At 28.5% G+C, this 19,001-nt stretch overlaps 3 protein-coding genes across 3 annotated transcripts in view; 2 read left to right on the top strand and 1 right to left on the bottom strand.

Moving 5' to 3' along the window:
• LOC134838028 (endoplasmic reticulum chaperone BIP-like) overlaps nt 1-19,001 on the bottom strand; it is a 260,113-nt gene that overhangs the window by 158,484 nt on the left and 82,628 nt on the right. The window lies entirely within an intron of this gene.
• The window catches only part of LOC134838175 (protein unzipped), a 49,159-nt gene that overhangs the window by 12,944 nt on the left and 17,214 nt on the right, over nt 1-19,001 (top strand). The window contains exon 3 of the mRNA XM_063853648.1: nt 10,215-10,261. The gene's annotated coding sequence lies outside the window, so the exon portion shown is untranslated. The remainder of the gene's footprint in view (nt 1-10,214; nt 10,262-19,001) is intronic.
• Nucleotides 1,529-4,562, top strand: LOC134837308 (uncharacterized). Its single transcript, XM_063852677.1, has 2 exons — nt 1,529-2,382; nt 3,533-4,562. Exons 1-2 carry the CDS (start codon nt 1,529-1,531, stop codon nt 4,560-4,562), a joined length of 1,884 nt encoding a protein of 627 aa, XP_063708747.1.

The raw sequence follows: 19,001 nt of genomic DNA, 5'->3' as shown, positions 1-19,001 counted from the left end.
AATAATCGAACTCACGGGATTTATTCTGATGTGCTTCAAGGGTAAGAATTGCTTAAAAATTTGAAATTTTCATGGAATTTAATGAAAATTCATCATTTTTAGTCATTCCGACATCATGGTTGGAGGCTTTCACGAGAACGGAATAAGTCGCAAACTACTGAGTTCATCAATTCCTTACTATCAGGACGACTTGACATGGTGTGTTGCCCCAGCGTCGCTCGCTTCCCGCTTATTCAACGTGTTCGTCGTCTTCAATACGCTCATCTGGTCCGCTTGTATCACGATCATCATCTTAAGTACAGTCATTTTCTTCGCCAATTCCTATTACGAAGTGCCTTTACGTCAACATGACAGTCCCGTGTACTCTCTCATCCTGTCAACTGCCCTCATGTTCAGCACCAACATCGGTTATTTGCCACAACGAGTCATGATAAAAATTTTTTTGACCCTTCTTTTGATCTTTACCTTCCATTTCGGCGCATTCTATAATGCGTTCCTCCTGAAAATTCTCACACAACCTCGTTACGAGCGCCAAATCAGCAACATTTACATGGCAGTCGATGGCGGAATGACATTTTACGGCAACGAAGACACTTTGGCGCATTACGCGGAAAAAGACGACGCCATTTCGCAAAAAGTAGTGAAAAATTTCCAAGTCTGCAAGAAACTTGACACGTGTTTGGAGCAAATAAAGTACAACAAAGCCACGTCAGTTGCAATTTCGCGACATCATGCCTCGAATTCTCCCCTGATATCGCCTCTTGACATGTATTGCTTTCCAAAAACTAATAACATTTACACGTATTCTGTCGCAATGTTGGTTAAAAAGCAATATCACTTGCTGCTGAAAGTGGAATTTATCATAAGAGGCATCACCGAGTCTGGTTTGTTGGGAAAATGGCAGCGGGATAGCGAGCTGGTTGTTGTTAGCACGGATTCGGGGGATGAGGGAGTGACAAAATTGAAGTTCGAACATGTTCAAGGTGGGTTTTTGTTATGGGGAATTGGATTGGGACTCGGATTTGCTGCCTTTGTGTTGGAATGGGTGACGTTCCTTTGTAAGAAACGATTCAAGGGAAATGCTTTTAGCAGGAAAATGGAGAAATATCTCTTTTAGAGATGATTTTTCGAGTAAAATGGAATAAAAATGATTTCCTGTAGCGTTAACTTTGATCTTTTGTTGGAAAATTTTCATAAAAGGAATCAAATTTGATACTCACCCCTTCATTGTTGCATCGAAATCTGCCATAAACAAACACGAAATCGTCCATTTGTAGTCCATTTCCTCTATAATTGACCCAATTATTAGTTTTATTACGAAATTATTCCAATTATTTCATATTTTCTCACTGCTGGTCCTGCATTCGAGTATAAAATCTAATGCCAAGTTTTGTTTGCAGTCAGTTAGTTGACATTTCTTGCATCATTTCCATTGATTTTTCGAAATAAAATGGAATTTCGTTCAATTTTTTCATTTTTTCTCCTTTTAATTAATCAAATTTTTGGTCAAATTCTCGATGCGCCTCACATGCATCGTCATTACGAAGCCGATTACGTGGTTCCTTGCGTTCTTCGTCTCTTGGGAAAATATTTCAAAGCTGAACATCAAACTAGCGGTCCATTGGCAATTGTTAGTCTCACCGCCGATCCAACTTTAATCGAACGAACTGTCCTCGTGGTCTTCAACGAAGACCCCAAACACGAATTCGCCTTGATGACAAAGTACGCAACTCGTTACCACATGCCCGAGCTGCATGTCACAGGCCAAGCTCAAAATTATTTCATTCTCGTCTCCAAAGCGAAACAACTCACAGAAACGCTAATCCAATTATCGAGCATGCCAACGTGGAATCCGCTGGCAAATTTTGTCATTCTCTTCACAAAAGTCCTCAACGAGACATATTTGGCAGACCAAACGTACAAAATGATGGAAGAGCTCTTCACGTACTCCGCTTACAACGTTTATGTGTTGTCGCAGCGCCAAGGCACCTACATGATCCAAAGTTTCACGTATTTTCCGTACGAGGCGGACAATTGTGCGACAAGCGTGAAAAATATCAAACTCGTTGACGAGTGTTTTAATGAGAAGGAAACGCAATACGATCCGGATAACACGAGTGTCATTGAACATCATCAGGATTTGTATCCGAAAATACCGAAAAAGTTGCACAAATGTTACCTGAATGCGTCGGTTTTTGATCTGGCGCCGTATGTGGTGACACGAAACGAACAAGTTGAGCAAGGAATTGAAATTTTGATGCTCAAACAAATTGCGAATGAGCTCGATATGGTGCCAATTTACAATATGATTGACAAGGAAGTCGTCAATTCGCTAACGACAGATGATAGGGAGAATGGAATTTATTCGGATGTTCTTCGAGGGTAAATATTTAAAAGTTCATATTCAAATTTTTTTCAAACTTTAAATGCCACATACATATTTTTTAAAGAAATTAATAAAAATATTAAAAAATGCTTCGAAATGATTTTCATAAAAAAATAAAATAAATTATTTTTTAAATTTTTTAAAATTTAATTTAATATTAAAAGGTTTTTATTTAAATTTTATAAATTAAATATTTTTTTTTTATTTTTTTTTAATTATTGAAAAATTTAATTTAAAAATTCATAAAATTAAAATAAATAAATAAAAAAAATATTTTTTTTTTATTTTTTTTTTTTAAATATAAAATTAATTCCTAAAATTGAAATAAAATTACATTAAAAATTATGAAGAAGTGCAAAAAAATGATATTTTTAATTTAATTTTTCATTTCATATTGTTAAAAAAATTTTAATTTTCTAAATTTCATTAAATTAACAAAAATGTTAAATTATGTTCACTTAAAAAAAATTTAAGTTAGGTATATTTTTACCGCATTTCGAAGAAAAAATGCGGTATTAAACTCGACTTGTCGTCTGTGTGTGTGTGTGTGTGTGTGTCAGTGTGTGTGTGTGTTCCGGTGTGCCCCAAAAATTTCTTTTGTAATTCTTAGTTATTTAAGGACCCTGAAGGTTTGTGGGCAGTCCCTTGAAAAAGGTGTATGGAATTGTGAAAAGGTCATTTTTACAAAAATGTGAAATGAAATTCGAAAATTGAAATGAGGAGTTTTCTTTTGAAATAAAAAAAATTGAAATTTTTCGAAAATGTGAAATGAGGAGTTCGAAAATGTGAAATGAGGGGTTTGAAAATGTGAAATGAGGGGTTCGAAAATGTGAAATGAGGAGTATTAAATTGTGAAATGAAGGGTATGAAAATGTAGAATAAGGAGTAAAAAAATCTGGAATAAGGAGTACGAAAAGCAAAGATACATATGCAACCTCGAAATGCGGTTTAGTATGTCGTTCTTTAGACGACTACTTTCTCTATTTTTTTCATTTTTTGTGAAAATCATTCAAAGTTCTTTTTATGATTTCAAAAATCGAAAATAATTAATTTTAGTTAAAATTTAAATTTTCTTAATTAGGCAAATGAAAAAAATTTTTAAATGGCTCAAAAAAAATACTCATAAAAAATTTAAAAAAATTTCAGAATTTCTGACGTAATGGTCGGCGGATTCTTCGAAAACTCCATAAGTCGTCAACTTTTGAGCTCTACCGTCCCATATTACCAAGATGATCTCACCTGGTGTGTCCCAAACGCTGAACTCGCTTCCAACTGGACCAACGTTATCGGAATTTTCAGTCTCACAACATGGATGTTGACCTTCATCGCATTATTTCTCTCCAGCATTCTAATTTTAAAGTTTGCCCGTCTCGAGGAACATCAAAATCACGAAAATTTCTCGTGGTCCATCATGATCTCCTTCGCTTATACCATGAGTAATGCAGCACATTTCTTTCCGGCACGCATTAATGTCATGATTTTCACGTCGATTCTCATGTTTTATGCATTGCACATCAACATCATCTATCACAGCTTCTTGATCACCGTACTCACACGACCGAAATACGAACCGCAGATCGACAACCAGGCAATGGCAGTGCATGCGGGCATGACATTTTATGGAAATGAAGACACGCTGGCACACTTTAAGAACAAGAAAAACGACAAAATCTCGCAAAAAATCGTAAATTCCTTCAAAGTATGCAAAGACATCGATGCATGCCTCGCCATGATTCAAACGGAAAAATTAATTGCTGTTGCGGTGTCGCGCCATCATTCCGACAACAATCCAACAATTTCGCCACGTGACATGTCATGTTTCCCCAAAAGTGCCGATATTTACACGTATTCCGTGTCGATGTTGACGAAAAAATATTATCACCTACTGCCGAAGATGAATTACGTAATACGAGGCATTACGGAGTCGGGTTTGCTGAAAAAGTGGCAAGAAGACTTGGAAACCGTGAAATCCGAAACGAAACATAGCTCAGGGGGACACGGCGGAGGAGATGTGGTCAAATTGCGAGTTCGTCATGTCGAAGGAGGCTTTTTGTTGTGGGCTCTCGGCTTAATTTTAGCAACTTTGGCATTCGCGGGCGAACATTTCATGCATTGGGCCTTCATGACAAACCGTTTCAATCGAATTCTCGCTGAAATTGATAGATTATTCTGTTGAAGACGTTCGTCGAATGTTTTTTTTAGAAGATAATTACTTGTTAATCATACACTTAAGTAAACATCGAGGCGATAAATTTGGTCTTCATGCCCTTTAATTTACATTTTTCAATGCTGGCAAGCTGGTCTCGACTATGTTTATTTTGTCTCGTTCGTCGTTCGTTTATTTTAAAAATATATAACGCTCTTTTAATTACTTTACAAACAAAAAGTTAACAACTTTTGTGGTTACGAGTTCATGGGAGTGTATTCAATTTCCTCCTTCACATATTATTGGCGGTCAAGTGTGGAAAAAAAGAAATTATCTCGTGCTTAGAACAGTAAAATTTAGACGTTTACCACTTTTAGTCATTTGCAACTTCATGCAGAGACGAGAGAGACGATTCGCCACATGAGTCATTTAGTTTTGCACTCACGTTTTAAATGTTTTGTAAAACAAATAACACTCGATGAATAATGTGACAAAAGCAGATAAGGCCATAAAATGAAATAAATAAAGAAATAAAAAAAACGCATTTTGTTTTTGCATACCTACATGAGTTTGTGGACAACTTGCGGTCATAGAATCGACTGATGTGTGATAAAATTTCAACAAAAGTGTATTTTGGTTGATTTCTCGTTTATAGTTTAGTGAAATTTTGATCAAATTTAAATTTTAGAGCATTTTAAAAATCAATATTGAATTTTAAAAAAATTATTTTGAGCTAAAAATGTCGAAAAAATTTTATTTTTGAATTTCATGTCAAAAAATTTTCAGAAAATGATAATAGTATTGGTAAAATTAAATATTTTTTTCCTGCTTTTTTATATTCTAAAAAAATTTTAAAAATTTTAAACATTTTTCAAATTTTTCATCAAAAATCCAATTTTTTAATTTAAAAAAAAAATTAATTTTTCTTAACAAAAGATATTTTCATTAAATTTCTGTTATTTTTTGAATGAATTTTTTAAATATTAAAAAATATTCCAATTTTTTATAAATTCTTAAAATTTTGTGGTAAAATTCACATAATTCACATAAAAATCGCATAAAGACGGAATATAACAGAAATGATGAATTTTACATATTTTAGAATATAAAAACGATTAAATTTTTCCTTTTCTTCCTCTGATTTTTATTTAAAAAAATCAATAAAAATAATAAATGCGAAAATATGATATAAAATATTTTTTTAAGTGTTTATTCTTTTATTCTTCAATTACAATTTAAAACAAAAAAAACAATTTAATAATAAATTAATTTTAAAAAAATATCTTATCATTAAAAGTTTAAATTTATTTATTTTTTTTTTTTAATTTTAAATTAATAAATTTTTGACCATAAAATCTCAAAAAACGATTTTTTTTTTAAAAAATTTTAAAAAATGCAAAAAAAAATTCCATCATTCATTGTAATAATTTTGCATGAAACTGCTACCCAGCTACACATGTAATATTAATTAGTTTGAAAAAAAAATAAATAAATGAAACTTCTCACTTTTTGACGTATTATGTCACTCTCCATTCACTCCAACTGCATAAAAATGTAGATCAAGCGGCGTCTGAATGCTGCATGATTGTTACTGTTTGCGACAACGACGACACAAACAAACGTAAACAATAATTAAAAATTTTAATTGCATGCCGTAGGATAAAGTCTGCGACGAAAGCGACTGCCGGAGACAGCTTTGAGTGAGCAATTCAGCATCAAAGAGAAAAGTACTTTACATACTATCACATTGAGTAAAATGACGTCTATCTCATTTCCTTTTGAGTTTTTCTTGCAAACAAAAAACAATTCTACACACCTTCGACTTTATCGAACGAAAGATATTCAGAAGACAAACACTTTATTACCTCAATAAAATATTTCGCGCGCTTAGTGTCAAAAAGAGATTAGTATCGCGTGATTGCTTCTTCTTCTCCTTCTTCCTCCTTTTTACAGTTGGCGAAAAAATTTCAATTTTCTAACTTCTTTTTTTTGTGTTCGTTGAAAAACATGCAAATTATCTCATACAAGCACACCACATGAGTTAAAATTTATTTTGTTTCAAATTATCGACACAAAAATCGTGAATTTATTTTTATTTTTGTTATTCAAAACATGCTTTCTTTGTAGTGACTTATTTAAAATAAAAAACTGCATAAAACATACAACAAATTAACATGTTGTGAACTTTTTGAAAGCTATTTTCGGATTTAATGTGCTTTTTATTGATCGGAAGACGGTTTTTTCGAGTCACTATCAATATAATTCAGAGCAGAGATAAGAAAGTGAGGAAAAATGTCGACTTTGATATGCAAATGATATGTTTGAATGTAGCAAAAAACACGTTTCTAGCGGGGTTGTCGTGATTTTTTGCGTAAGATAGGGGAATAATCATCACAAAAGTTGCCTCTGAGCGATATTAGTTGCTTCAGTCCTTGAGATTTTTGTGTTAGCGTATAATTTTAGAGTAATTTGCATGAAAATTAGTGTTATGTAATGATTATTTTTCGGAATTAAAATGCTAATTTATTCAAATAATGAGATGAGATGATGGATTAATAGACAAAGTTGCAGTTTTATTCAAAAGAATCGATGATGGGGAGATTTTTATATCAAAATTAACTTTTTAAAGTATTGTAAATGAACTTTTTAAAAATTTCATCAAAAAATATCGTATTTTTAATTTTTTTATACAAAATAAAATGAAATTTAATTAAAAAAAATTTATTAAATATCGAATGAATATTTAAAAAAAAAATAAATGACAATTTTTTATTTTTACAATTTTTATTTTAGGTATTAAAAAATATGAAAAAATTAATTTTTATGAATAAAAAAAAAATTTTTATAATTTTAATAATAATAATATTTTTTAAATTTAATTAATTTTAATTTATATTTAATTTTTATTTACTGAAAAATTTTTTTATGAGCTTAAAAATCCTCATGATGGAAATTTTTAATATTTGCTTTGACGTTATATTTTTTTCTGCTAAAAAGATAAACGAAAAATAATAAAGGTCGCATTCAATTTTCGTCGTATTAAAGCTGCTTATTGACATGATAAGCCACTGCTGTCATCATCGTCGTCTGTGGATTTAACCCATATCCACATTTTTTAGGCTAGACAAAAAATTCTAATCCAAAAACGTAATAAAAATTGAATATTCATGATACACCCTAGACGACTTTCTCATCTTCTTCTATGAAAATCCAAAAAAAAAGAGGAAAAGTAATCAAATTAATCCTTATGTTCATTTCCTCTCGTCTTACCAACCACGAAACATAAAACTTGCTTACTCCACAGAAAATTGAAATTGAATTACATGAAACGATCAAACAAAGTATAAACAAACCCGCATCTGCAAGCAGAAAAGAATCGAATCGACACGCACATAAAACGTTTTTCCAGCCATCGTTGAGTCATTCAAATGCATTCCATTGAAAACGAGGCCTTCACCCCACCGCAGGAATTGTTCCCTAAAGTACCACAGGTGTGTATCTACGAAGAAAATGGGAACAACCTGGATTCATTTGAAGACAGAAAATGCGAGTAAATAAGAGAAAGAGAGAGAAATGATTACCTTGGCCCTAATAAAATGGGGTTTATGTGCGCAATAGACACTTTTCCGGAGCGAGATACCGTTCTGTATGTCGCTGTAGTGCATTATTTCCCCCCATGAACGTTGAATGCGAGCAATGCCAGACACTGTTGGTGCCTGAATGTCATTTATTTTGCTCCCCTCTGTATGTTATTTGGCGTACTTTATTATTATTATTACTATTTACTCTACTTTATGATCAACTTCATTCATATTTTTCTTCAAAACTCGTCAGGTGAATGCGGCTCGTGCACAAATATTACATAATTTATGTCCCAGCGTGGTTTTTTTTACTCATTTTAATAAAAGTTCTTTCTTCTCATAAACGTTTCATTGACATTGAGTCGTCTCACCCTAAAAAAAAACAAAAAATCACAAACATTGATTAGCATGCTGTGTCAATGTTGTTACAACAATTCAGTCAAAAGTGGTCGAAAAACAACCTTAATTTGAGGTTTCGTTATGTATATGTGCAATGAAACGGAATAATAGACAATAGAACTGTCATCACACATGAAATATACGAAAATTTACCTTTTTATTAATGGCATGGAATGGAAACATATGTCGGAGAGTGTAGCAAATTGTTCATTAACGTGATGATGATTCTTCTTTTGCGTCGAACGATCTTCATTAAAATTTCGAGGTCAATTTTTGGCCCACCTACAAACAAAAATTAATTATAATTTCTCATACTTTTATGACGCAGTTGTTTCTTTCCCGTGGATTAATTCGACGCGCTAGATAAAAAAAAATCACGCATCAATCAAAATATTTATGAAGATGTAATTATTACTTACTTACCTACTTCTCGTCATCAGATTTCTTTTTTTACATCGGAAACTATAATATTTACACAAAAGAACACTCGAAACTCAAGTTTGTTATTGTTATGATTTCGTTGCACTTCTTGCTCAAGAACATTTATGATTATGTTGTTTATTGTTAATAGCGCCTTTTTTACATGGAAAGTATGGAAGGAAGCCAAGAAAATGAGTTTGTTTGTAAATATTTTGCCTATTACGATGACGACGACGAATAAAGGAAGGAAACGACAATCTTGCACTGGAATCTTAAATGATATTTTTTGTTGTGCGGCGGCGATGAGTTTAGTTGGTCATGACTTTCATTTTTTTATGTGGCGACATAAAATTAGCAACAAAAAAATTCTAGTGGGTTAGTCGAATTATAAATGAGTCTCAATTGTCGCGTTATTAAGTTTCGCTTTTGCGAAAAGAACTATCTAGTCATTAGATCTAAACGAGATAAGTAATGATGATGTTGGCAAAATTGTGATAAATTTGCCAATTTTCTTTTTTTTTATTTTTTATTTTTGCTTTTGCTTTTGCTTTTAACAAGCACTTAAAAAGCATCAGGTTTTTAATAAATGTTATTTTTATTAATTTTAATAAATATAAAAAAAATTAAAGAGCAAAAATATTTTTAAAAATTATATAGATGGAAATCTTTATTTTTAATTATTTTTAATTTAATTAAATTAAATTATTTAAATTAATTTAATTAATTTCATATTAATTTATTGAAAAAAAATTATCAATAAAAAAATTTCTTGTTAATATTATTAAAAAAAATTAAAATAAAATTAATAAAAAATCAAAAAATGGAAAAATTAATTTTAAAATTTTTATTCTAAATTTTTTGAACTGACATTTAAAAATTTTTAATTTTAAATATTAAAAATATCGTAAATTGATACTTTTGTTAATTTTTAAAAAAAATTAATTTTTTAAATTATCAAGTTCAAAAAAAATTTATGATGAAATATGAAAACTTTTAACTATTTGCTTCAACTTGTTAAAAAAAAATAAAAAAAAAACAAATCCGATCACAACCTTATTTCCTTACAAGCTAAACTAACAATCTTGTACAAAAACGTTGACATTTATTAAGAAATTGCTCGTAAATTGAGCATTTCCTCCTTTTGTTTCAATTTAACGAACTAGGTGAATATTTTAATGATTATTGTAATAAAGTGATCAATTTATCTCTGTTTTCCTTTAAAACAAACATTTTTTTCTGATTTTTTCACTAACAACCTATTTTTACATTTTTTTCATTCCAGATTCGGTCATTCTCAATAACTATTGACGCGCCGACAAATTATATTATGTAAGTACAAAAAGACTAGTTGCGATTAATTTTCTTATTTAGCACGTTATTATCTCACAACGTTACATGAAAAAAAAAATAATTGGAAAATTATCAGAAAAATTATCTCATTCGACGTAAATAATATTATTAACAAAGTCACATGTGAAAACCGGTATAATTTTTATTTTTATAATTGCTCAGTGTATAAATATTTTGAGTGACCCGCATACTATTGAGGCAATAAATTATCGATTTGAGCACGTTGTGTGACATGACTTTGCAAAAAAAATTATTTATTAATAAATACATAAAATTACAAATTAATAACTAGGTTTGAGATCCGTCGGAGATTAATGTGCTCTGATGTCTGGATTGCAAATCTCGATAAAGAGTGAAAAATTGAAAAAAAGTCGATGACGTGCCTTTCGTCGGCTTTCATTTTCATTTCTTGGATGCGATCCATAAATTTTATCATAAATTAAATGCTCAAATATTGGCAAAAGAGCCAATTTTTTATTGAGTACACTCGGTTTATGCCCCTTTTTTGTCGGAAAATGTTGGGACTGTATCAACATCAGACAACATTGTTGGCGTTTTTATTGTTCTACTTTCATATTGTTTCGTCGTTTATGATAGCGAAATAAAACAAAAAGGCATTTTTACGGTCACAGGGTTCGGAAATTCGTTTAAATAGTTACTTACCAGGCGTCGCGTTTTGTGATTTCATTGAAAACCCGTTGATAAATGAATGCAATACAGAAACTTCCTTAGAGGCGGAACGTGCTTTTATGTTGAGGAGTCCAATTTCCTCTTTTGTGCCAAACAAACATACTTCAAGGTTTTCTTATAAATACTACTTGAGATGAAACTCGAGTAGTACGTGCGGTGGTCTACAACAAAGAAATGAGGCCGTTAAAAATTTATTTTTAAATTTTTGTTCAAAAAATTAATTGGGGGACTTAAAAATTAATAAATAAAAATTAAAAAAAAAAATAAATTTAAAATTAATTTTAAAATTTAATTTAAAAAAATTAAATTCATTTCAAAATTTCATAATCAAAATTTTTAAATAAATAAAATTAAAATAAATTAAATTTAATTTTAAAAATAAATTAAAAAAAAATAAAAAAAAAAAATTAATTTAAAAATTAAATTTAAAAAAATTGATAAAAATAAAAATTAAATTCATTAAATTAAAATAAATTAAATTATAATCAAAATTTATTTTTTTTCTAATAAAAATAATTTAAAAAAAATCAAGAAAATAATTATCTAAAAATATTTTAATTTTTTTAAATTTTACTGTAAAAATAATTTTAATTTATATTTAATCAATTTTTAAAAAAATCACATAATTCACAAAAATTTTTCAAAAATAAAAATTAAAAAACAAATTGAATTAAATTTGAAACGGCCTAAAGCAAAAAAAAAAAAAAATAATAATAATAGAAGAAAAAGAAAGAAAATTCAACCGATAGTTGTTTGTTGTTTGCATGTCCGTTCGCATCATAGACACAAAATTACTCCGAAAGAGTCGTAATCTGTTATATTATCGAAGAAAAGGCGTCGTTATATGGCGCCAGGGAATTGGATCAATTATATACTACGGCCTGCCTTGTCGTATTCATGCAACGATAATCATATTCAAATATGCGTGAGTATGAAATAAATAAAAATATGACTGACGTCGAATGCATACATTTATTGCGACTTCATTAAACATTGTCACACATTTCCCGCTGGAATATTTTTCTCGTGCATTTACGAAGGACCTGACCTAGAATAATAAATTGATTGATCACTTTTCCATTACGAAAAAATCATTTTTGCATTAGGGACAGTGTCTGTGTTTGAACAAGTGAACTGTATCAAAAAATCGTACATGTCACTCGAAGGGAGACGAAATTATTGATTTTGTAAAAGATACAAAGCAAAGTCTGCCGCTATTTTGACATGTTTTGATAAATTGGCTGCTTTTAACATCATTACCATAATAAAGTTGTCTTGTCAAAGAAAGTCACTTAGCACTTGGATGCATTTCTCTTTATTTAGTTTTAATAAATTGCGAAAGTCTCCGTTAATTATAATGTTCGTGCAAAAGACGATAAATCACTTGACATTGAGTTAGCGTTCGTTTGTCATAATTGTCACAACTAATTATCACTTATTTACAGACTAAACAACAAATTTCTGCATTTAAATGAATGGAATCGTGAATTGTCTCACACATCATTAAAATTATTATTTTTCATTGGACGAACGATCGATGGCGACAAAATGAATATTTTTCAATAAAAAGTCGTCGAGAAAATTTTATTTTTCCTCTTTTTTTTAATATAAATATTTATTTATACGAGAAAATAAAATTAAATTGTTGAATCGTCTTTCTGCATTCCACAAGCAACTCTATCTCGACAACAATGTTTACACAACATTATATCTTAATTGTCGTAGAAATAATTACGTAAACTATTTTTTCTTCTTTTCCCGTATATTTTATGAACTTATTTGTAATTCAAGGCGAGTACAAGAAAAATTATGGACGCAGACAAAGTGCATCGTTGGTGTATGTTTAATAAATATTTGTCACATAATTTAACGCGATAACGAGTTGTTCTGAGAATTTTATCAGATTGATTACAAAGTGTTTGTTATATTATTTAATATCATTAAAGACGCACCAGAGAGTGTCTTCTTGATTAATGTTAATTATGAAGAGAAAAGATTTTGACGTTCAATGGAGTGAAGAGACCCATATTATATTAAGAAAATAATAAAGCCAATTAAAATATTTAACAGGATTTAATATTATTTTTTAATAAGTGGAAATAATTTGAATATTACGAATGCTTGCTTATTAAATAAAAATTAAAGCATATTTTAGCAGTAAAATAAGTTGAAATATTGTAAATAGTGAGGAAACGATAATTGAATCATTACAATGTATTTTTAATGTTCTTACATTAAAATTTATAGTTAATTACTAGTTTCGACGATATGGAGATTAATATCACAGTTAATAAATTCAGTAGTTAATTACTGTAGTACGGTACAAAAAAAAATTAACAAGTAGTTTTTGCTGCGATTTTTTCTTAAAACGCTATTTCTTTAGTAAAAATTTAAATTTAAGAACAAAAAAATGCTTATAAATCATTGAATAGTAGTCGCTATTAAAATTTTAATAATTGATGTTATGTACATTTTGTTATAAATCTTTTATTTTATTTTTTGATATAAAAAAAGATATTTAATTTTTTTTTGTCTCAGACAAATTTTTAAGCTTTGCTCGGCCTTTTTAACCTTTTTATATTATTAATTGCAAATTAATCAAAATATATAAAAAATAAAAAAAAATGATACAAAAAATGTATTGAAATAGCAACTTAAAGCAAATTAAGTACCTTAATTTTTGTAAAATAATTTCAAAAGGAAACGTTTAATATTTTATCCCTTTCCCGGTTTTGTCCAAAGAGGAGGACATTTTAAAAATTTGGAAAAACTAATTTTTCAATAACTTTAAGTTCAGCTATTAAAATAATTCAAGTTGTACTTGAAAGCCAAGGGTTCAAGCTTTTCAAAAAAAAATAATTTTTTTTGATTAAGAGAAATTTTTTTTGGCCCCGGAAAATAAATATTTTAATTAATTAAAATTTTATTTTTCGAGAGAAAAAAATCATTATTTTTATTAAAATTAATTTTAATTAATTAAAATTTTATTTTTCCAATTGAACTTTTAAATTAATTAAATTAAAATTAATTAATATTTAAATTTAAATTATTTTTATTAATTTTTTTTGAAAATTTTAATTTTTTTTTAATTAAAAAATTAAAATAATAATTTTTTAATGTTTTTTTGTTTTAATAAAAATTAAATTAATTTAAAAAAAAATAAAAAAGTAAAATAGTAAAATTAAAACTAACTTCTATAAATTTTCAAAATTTAATAAAAAAAAATTCCTTTTGTTTTATTTTATCAAAAACACATAAAAACGAATAAAAATCAGCATTGACTTTATCGATTAAAATCAAACCTTATTCACCTCTCAACAAGTCAGTAACTATTAATTATTATTCACAATTATTACGATATTAACATTAATTTATCGCAGATTATAAATGGAACGCCATGTAATCGGGATCTATTTGTACAATTCGCATTCATTCATAACTGACACCTGAATCAGATAAACAAGAAACGTAAGATCAGAATTTTTTTTCATTTCTCATTAACAATCGAAAACCGCGTCATTTACATAATAACACAATAAATATTGCAAAGTCACAGTTGCTTATGCGATTATTATTATTTACCGGGCAAAAAAGATAAATGTACATTTAAACATGATATTTTAATGTTATTATAAGTGATTTGACTTTTTTTTTCTACAATAAGCCCTTGTTGGAACATTTTGTCGGTATAATTTATGAACGAACGTTTATAATGATAAGTTGCACATGCATCTTGGATTACGTCAGTTTTTGAAAGGATTCGTCTTTTTTCCTTGTAAAATGCTCAATTACATGCAAAAATAACCGGGATTATAATTATTTTTGTAGTAAAACATATTTTTGGATTTGTCATTTGCCTGACGACGAGCGACTGAACAAGAGACTTCAATTAGGGTTAAACAAACACTGACCTAAAATACAAAAAAATTTATGAAATTTGCATGAAATTATTTCCTGACAGAATAATAATCGAGCAATTTATGCGAGTTATTTTTAATGCAAACATAATTCGTTGCTGATCTCATTCTTAAGTATGCATCGAATAGACAAACGCACACAACTCGTGACTTATCTATCTTTTTTTTCTCTTCTCAGATAATGGTGTTTTGTTTTCCTTCACAAATGTTTGTTGAATTGCAGATAACGACTTTCTGCGGAATTCGCATTGCAAAATATTTTGCATGTCGTCATTTTTTTTTTCTCGATGATTTGCGGAATTTTTCGAGAACGAAAAAGAGAGATTTTGACATTTATGAATGTTTATGACCCATTTTGATGCAAAATCTGACGACATGACGCATGAAAAAATTAACGGATGTTATGCTTTTTCGATGAAGGAACGAAAAAATGTACTTGAATGACGTGTAAAATCCAATTAACATGCATTTTATGGACATTTTGGACTTTTTAAATGACTTGTTTTTTTTTATAAAATCAATTTTTTTTAAAACAAAAAAAAAATGGGAACGGAAAAGAACTTTATTGTTCTAAGGTAGAGAGTTATCTTTTTTTTATTTGCCTAAGAACAAAGTTGGTAAATATTTGTTTTTTTGTAAGTTTGTATAAAAAATAAAAGAATAAAGCTTTTCATGCTTCATTTAAAGTTTGTTCCTCTTCAAGATAAGAGAATTTTCTTGAGAATTTCGTTGAATAAACATCAAACGATTTTTTTTCGTGGCATAAAATAAGGTTCGTTGCTCCAAAAATTCCGAATAATTTGACAATAATAATTATTCACGTCATTCAGTAACAAATCAATCACAAGAAAAAATCATTTATGGACTATTAACAAGTCTTTATCGTGCCTCTTTTCACTCCTACATTTGATGGATGAACAAAACTAATGATATACACGAGAAACAAACATAAATATAATAAATCGAAGTAGTTCAGTTAAACAAACAAATAAAATGATCCATAAATCTACCGTACTTTACTTTCGTACCCGCGAGCACAATAAATTATTTAACCACCTTAGCAACGCGTTTCAACGATGATTGCTTATTTACTTCGCGCAAGAAGACAAGCTTTGTAATAACCATGAAAAAAAAAACAAAAAAAAAAATAAATAAATAAAAAAAAAAAAAAAATGTCAATCCATAACGACCACGTGGGCCCCGGCATGAATAATTGAATATAAATTTATTACGAGTTTGCTACTGTTTCCAAGCAAATGTCGTCGCCGCCGCCGCCGCACAGTAGGTTTAAATTGAGTCGCTGACTCTATAAAATAATTTCTACAAAAAAAAAATGAAAAAAAATATGATTTTAAAAAATTTTACAAAATAAATAAATTTAATTAAATTTTATTATTAAATTAAATAATTTATTAATTATTTTTTAATTAAATTAATTAATTAAAAATTATTAAATAAATAAAAAAATTTTTTTGCTTAAAAAATAAATTATTTTTTTTTATTTTTCGGATCACCGTTCATTTTGTTCAATTTTACAAAATAAATTAATTTAATTAAATTAAATTAAAATTAACAAATTATTTTATTTAATTAAATAATTTATTAAATTAATTAGAAAAAATAATTTAATTTAATTAATTTTTTTTAATATTTTGTTCAATTTTATTTTTTTAAATAATTTTTTATTTTATTAAAATTAAAAAAAAATTTTTTTTAATTAAAATTGTTTTAAAAATAAATTAATTTTTTTTTTGTTAAAAAAAAATTTTTTGGATAACCGTGCACCTTTTGTATTACAAGACCATTGTTGAAACATCCAAAATATTAAAAAAAATTTTTTTACATTTTTTCTTATAAATGGAGACAACCGTACTCTTCACTGCCGGTTAATTGAACAATTGTCCGATCTCATTATTCTATGAACTCTGTCAATGTCAAAAGAAAAGGTTAATTCAATAAAAAAAAATCGCGTAACGGTGAATGAAGTGGCAAAAATAACTCTGCAAGATCAACACTGAACTAGACCTTGACATTGTATCGACATCGTCATTATATTTTTGCCATAATCTGTTTGTTGTCTGTTTCTTGTTGAATAAAAACAAGTATATTTTTTTTTTGCTTTTATTCTGAAGTGAATAAAAAGTCGTCAGAAGTGTCTTATTAAGTAATACATTTATATTTAGGAGTGGCATGTCTGCATCTTATTAAACGATTTTTTTTTTCACTTGTTATTTTATTTATTGAATAATTTTGTTGTTTTTGTATTTATTTTTGTTATGAATGGAATATTTTTCAACAAATTATGTAATTCACTCGCACACGAAGAACTTTTGGCATAAAATGTTATTAACCTTTGGGTTATGTATTTTTTATGTTTTTGACGTAAATTACCTCAAATTATAGATCAATCATCGAATTATCTCTAAAAATCGTTAATGTTGCTTAAATATAGAAAAAATCTCGCTAAAAGCGACTTATTGATTTTTTTTTCTCTCGCAAATCTTCTAAACTTTATGCGACCTAAATTTTAGCTCATCATAAATTTTGGTCACGCATTCGTTTTTCTCTCATTTTTATTTGTTTTTATCTCCCAAGAATTGCACAATAATGATGTTGGAAGAAAAAAAAGACATTTGGGGAACGCCCTTATTTGCCCTCATTTAACAAAAAAATTGTTGTTGCATGTCACCGTAAAGGCCCGAAAAAAAATGCGAGATGAATATTTAAAGTAACAAAAAAATGTGTAAAAAAAGTCATTATTATTACGTAAGCCGCAAAAGAACATTTTTTATAACTAACCGAGAAAGGTGTGCTTCATCATTCCTTTTTTTATTGCACGTGAAATTCTAAATTATTTAGACCCGGTGAGTCATTTGATGATGAAGCGTAACCCATTTCAGGTCAAAACTAATTAATTATTTAAACAACGAAAAATTTAACATCTAAATCAATAAGAATCGTCGTTAAGATGACACGACACACCTTTTTTTGAAGAAGGTCAGGAAGGAAGCCCGAAATCATAAATGATATATGTTCCTTGCGTATTTGCCAATTTTATGCGTCAATGAACTTCTTCTTGTCAAGAACCGATAAGATAAACTACCTTTTTTCGCTGGAAATTGGATTTTCGGTCGTGCAATGAATTTATTTTTAAATAAAATTCTTTAAAAAAAAATCGAGACAAAAAAAAATCTTATCTGAAGTAGACGAAAATTTTAATTGTTTTAACCTGAGAATGACAATCCATGTCAATGTCGAGTGATGTCACTTCTATTTAATTCCATTTTATTGTTTTAGTCTTCGGAATTAATCTCAAGAAATTGGTGATTTATTCCTCGCACCATCTAAAAGCGTCCCACAAACAAGGCAATAAACTTAAAAATAAAATTATGTTGGGCCGTTAAGTATTAGCTATTCATCAGTAACTTTAGCCTTTGACAAAGACAATGCTCGCACGATTATTTTACTCGACAAGCAATGGGTTAAGCGTGTCATTAAGTATCATTAGTAGGTATATCGATGTCACTCTTAATAGTATTTTACGTTTCTTTCACAAAATTAATTGAAACAAATTAATAAACAAAACTGACGACGAGTATAAATAAATGGAAAAAAATAAAAATAAATACCAACTATACTCATATTAATTACAATTGACATGATTAATTTAGTATAAAATGTATCTTTTGTCTTCGACGCTTTTCTGTAACATAAAAATAATTGGAATAACCGCATTTCTTCAATTTCATTTGGAAATTAGGTTGCTTTTGTGAATGTGCGTTTCTTTGTATAAGATTATGTGAATTCGAACGATTATCTTTGTCTATCATCGTTATTTTATTATTGCGAATTGTCTGTGTCAGTTGGACGTTAATTTGATCTCGTTTCTGGAATCATGTGGTTTTGACCTTAATTTTGTTCTATTTTTGCAGTCTTTTTATGGTTGTTGGCTTTTTTGAGTCCTTTTTCTGAAAATATACTAAAAAGATAAAAAAAATTAGTAAATTTTTGAGTCAATACTGAAATTAAATGCATAAACTTAAAAATTTTCAATTTTTAATTTATAACCTTATATATTTAGGTAAAAAATAAATAAATAAATATTTTAATAT

Source organism: Culicoides brevitarsis, chromosome 1, assembly GCF_036172545.1.
Source record: "Culicoides brevitarsis isolate CSIRO-B50_1 chromosome 1, AGI_CSIRO_Cbre_v1, whole genome shotgun sequence".
Lineage (NCBI taxonomy): Eukaryota > Metazoa > Arthropoda > Insecta > Diptera > Ceratopogonidae > Culicoides > Culicoides brevitarsis.
The sequence above is the reverse complement of the archived record's forward strand: the minus strand, read 5'-3'. Positions and strand labels throughout refer to the sequence as shown.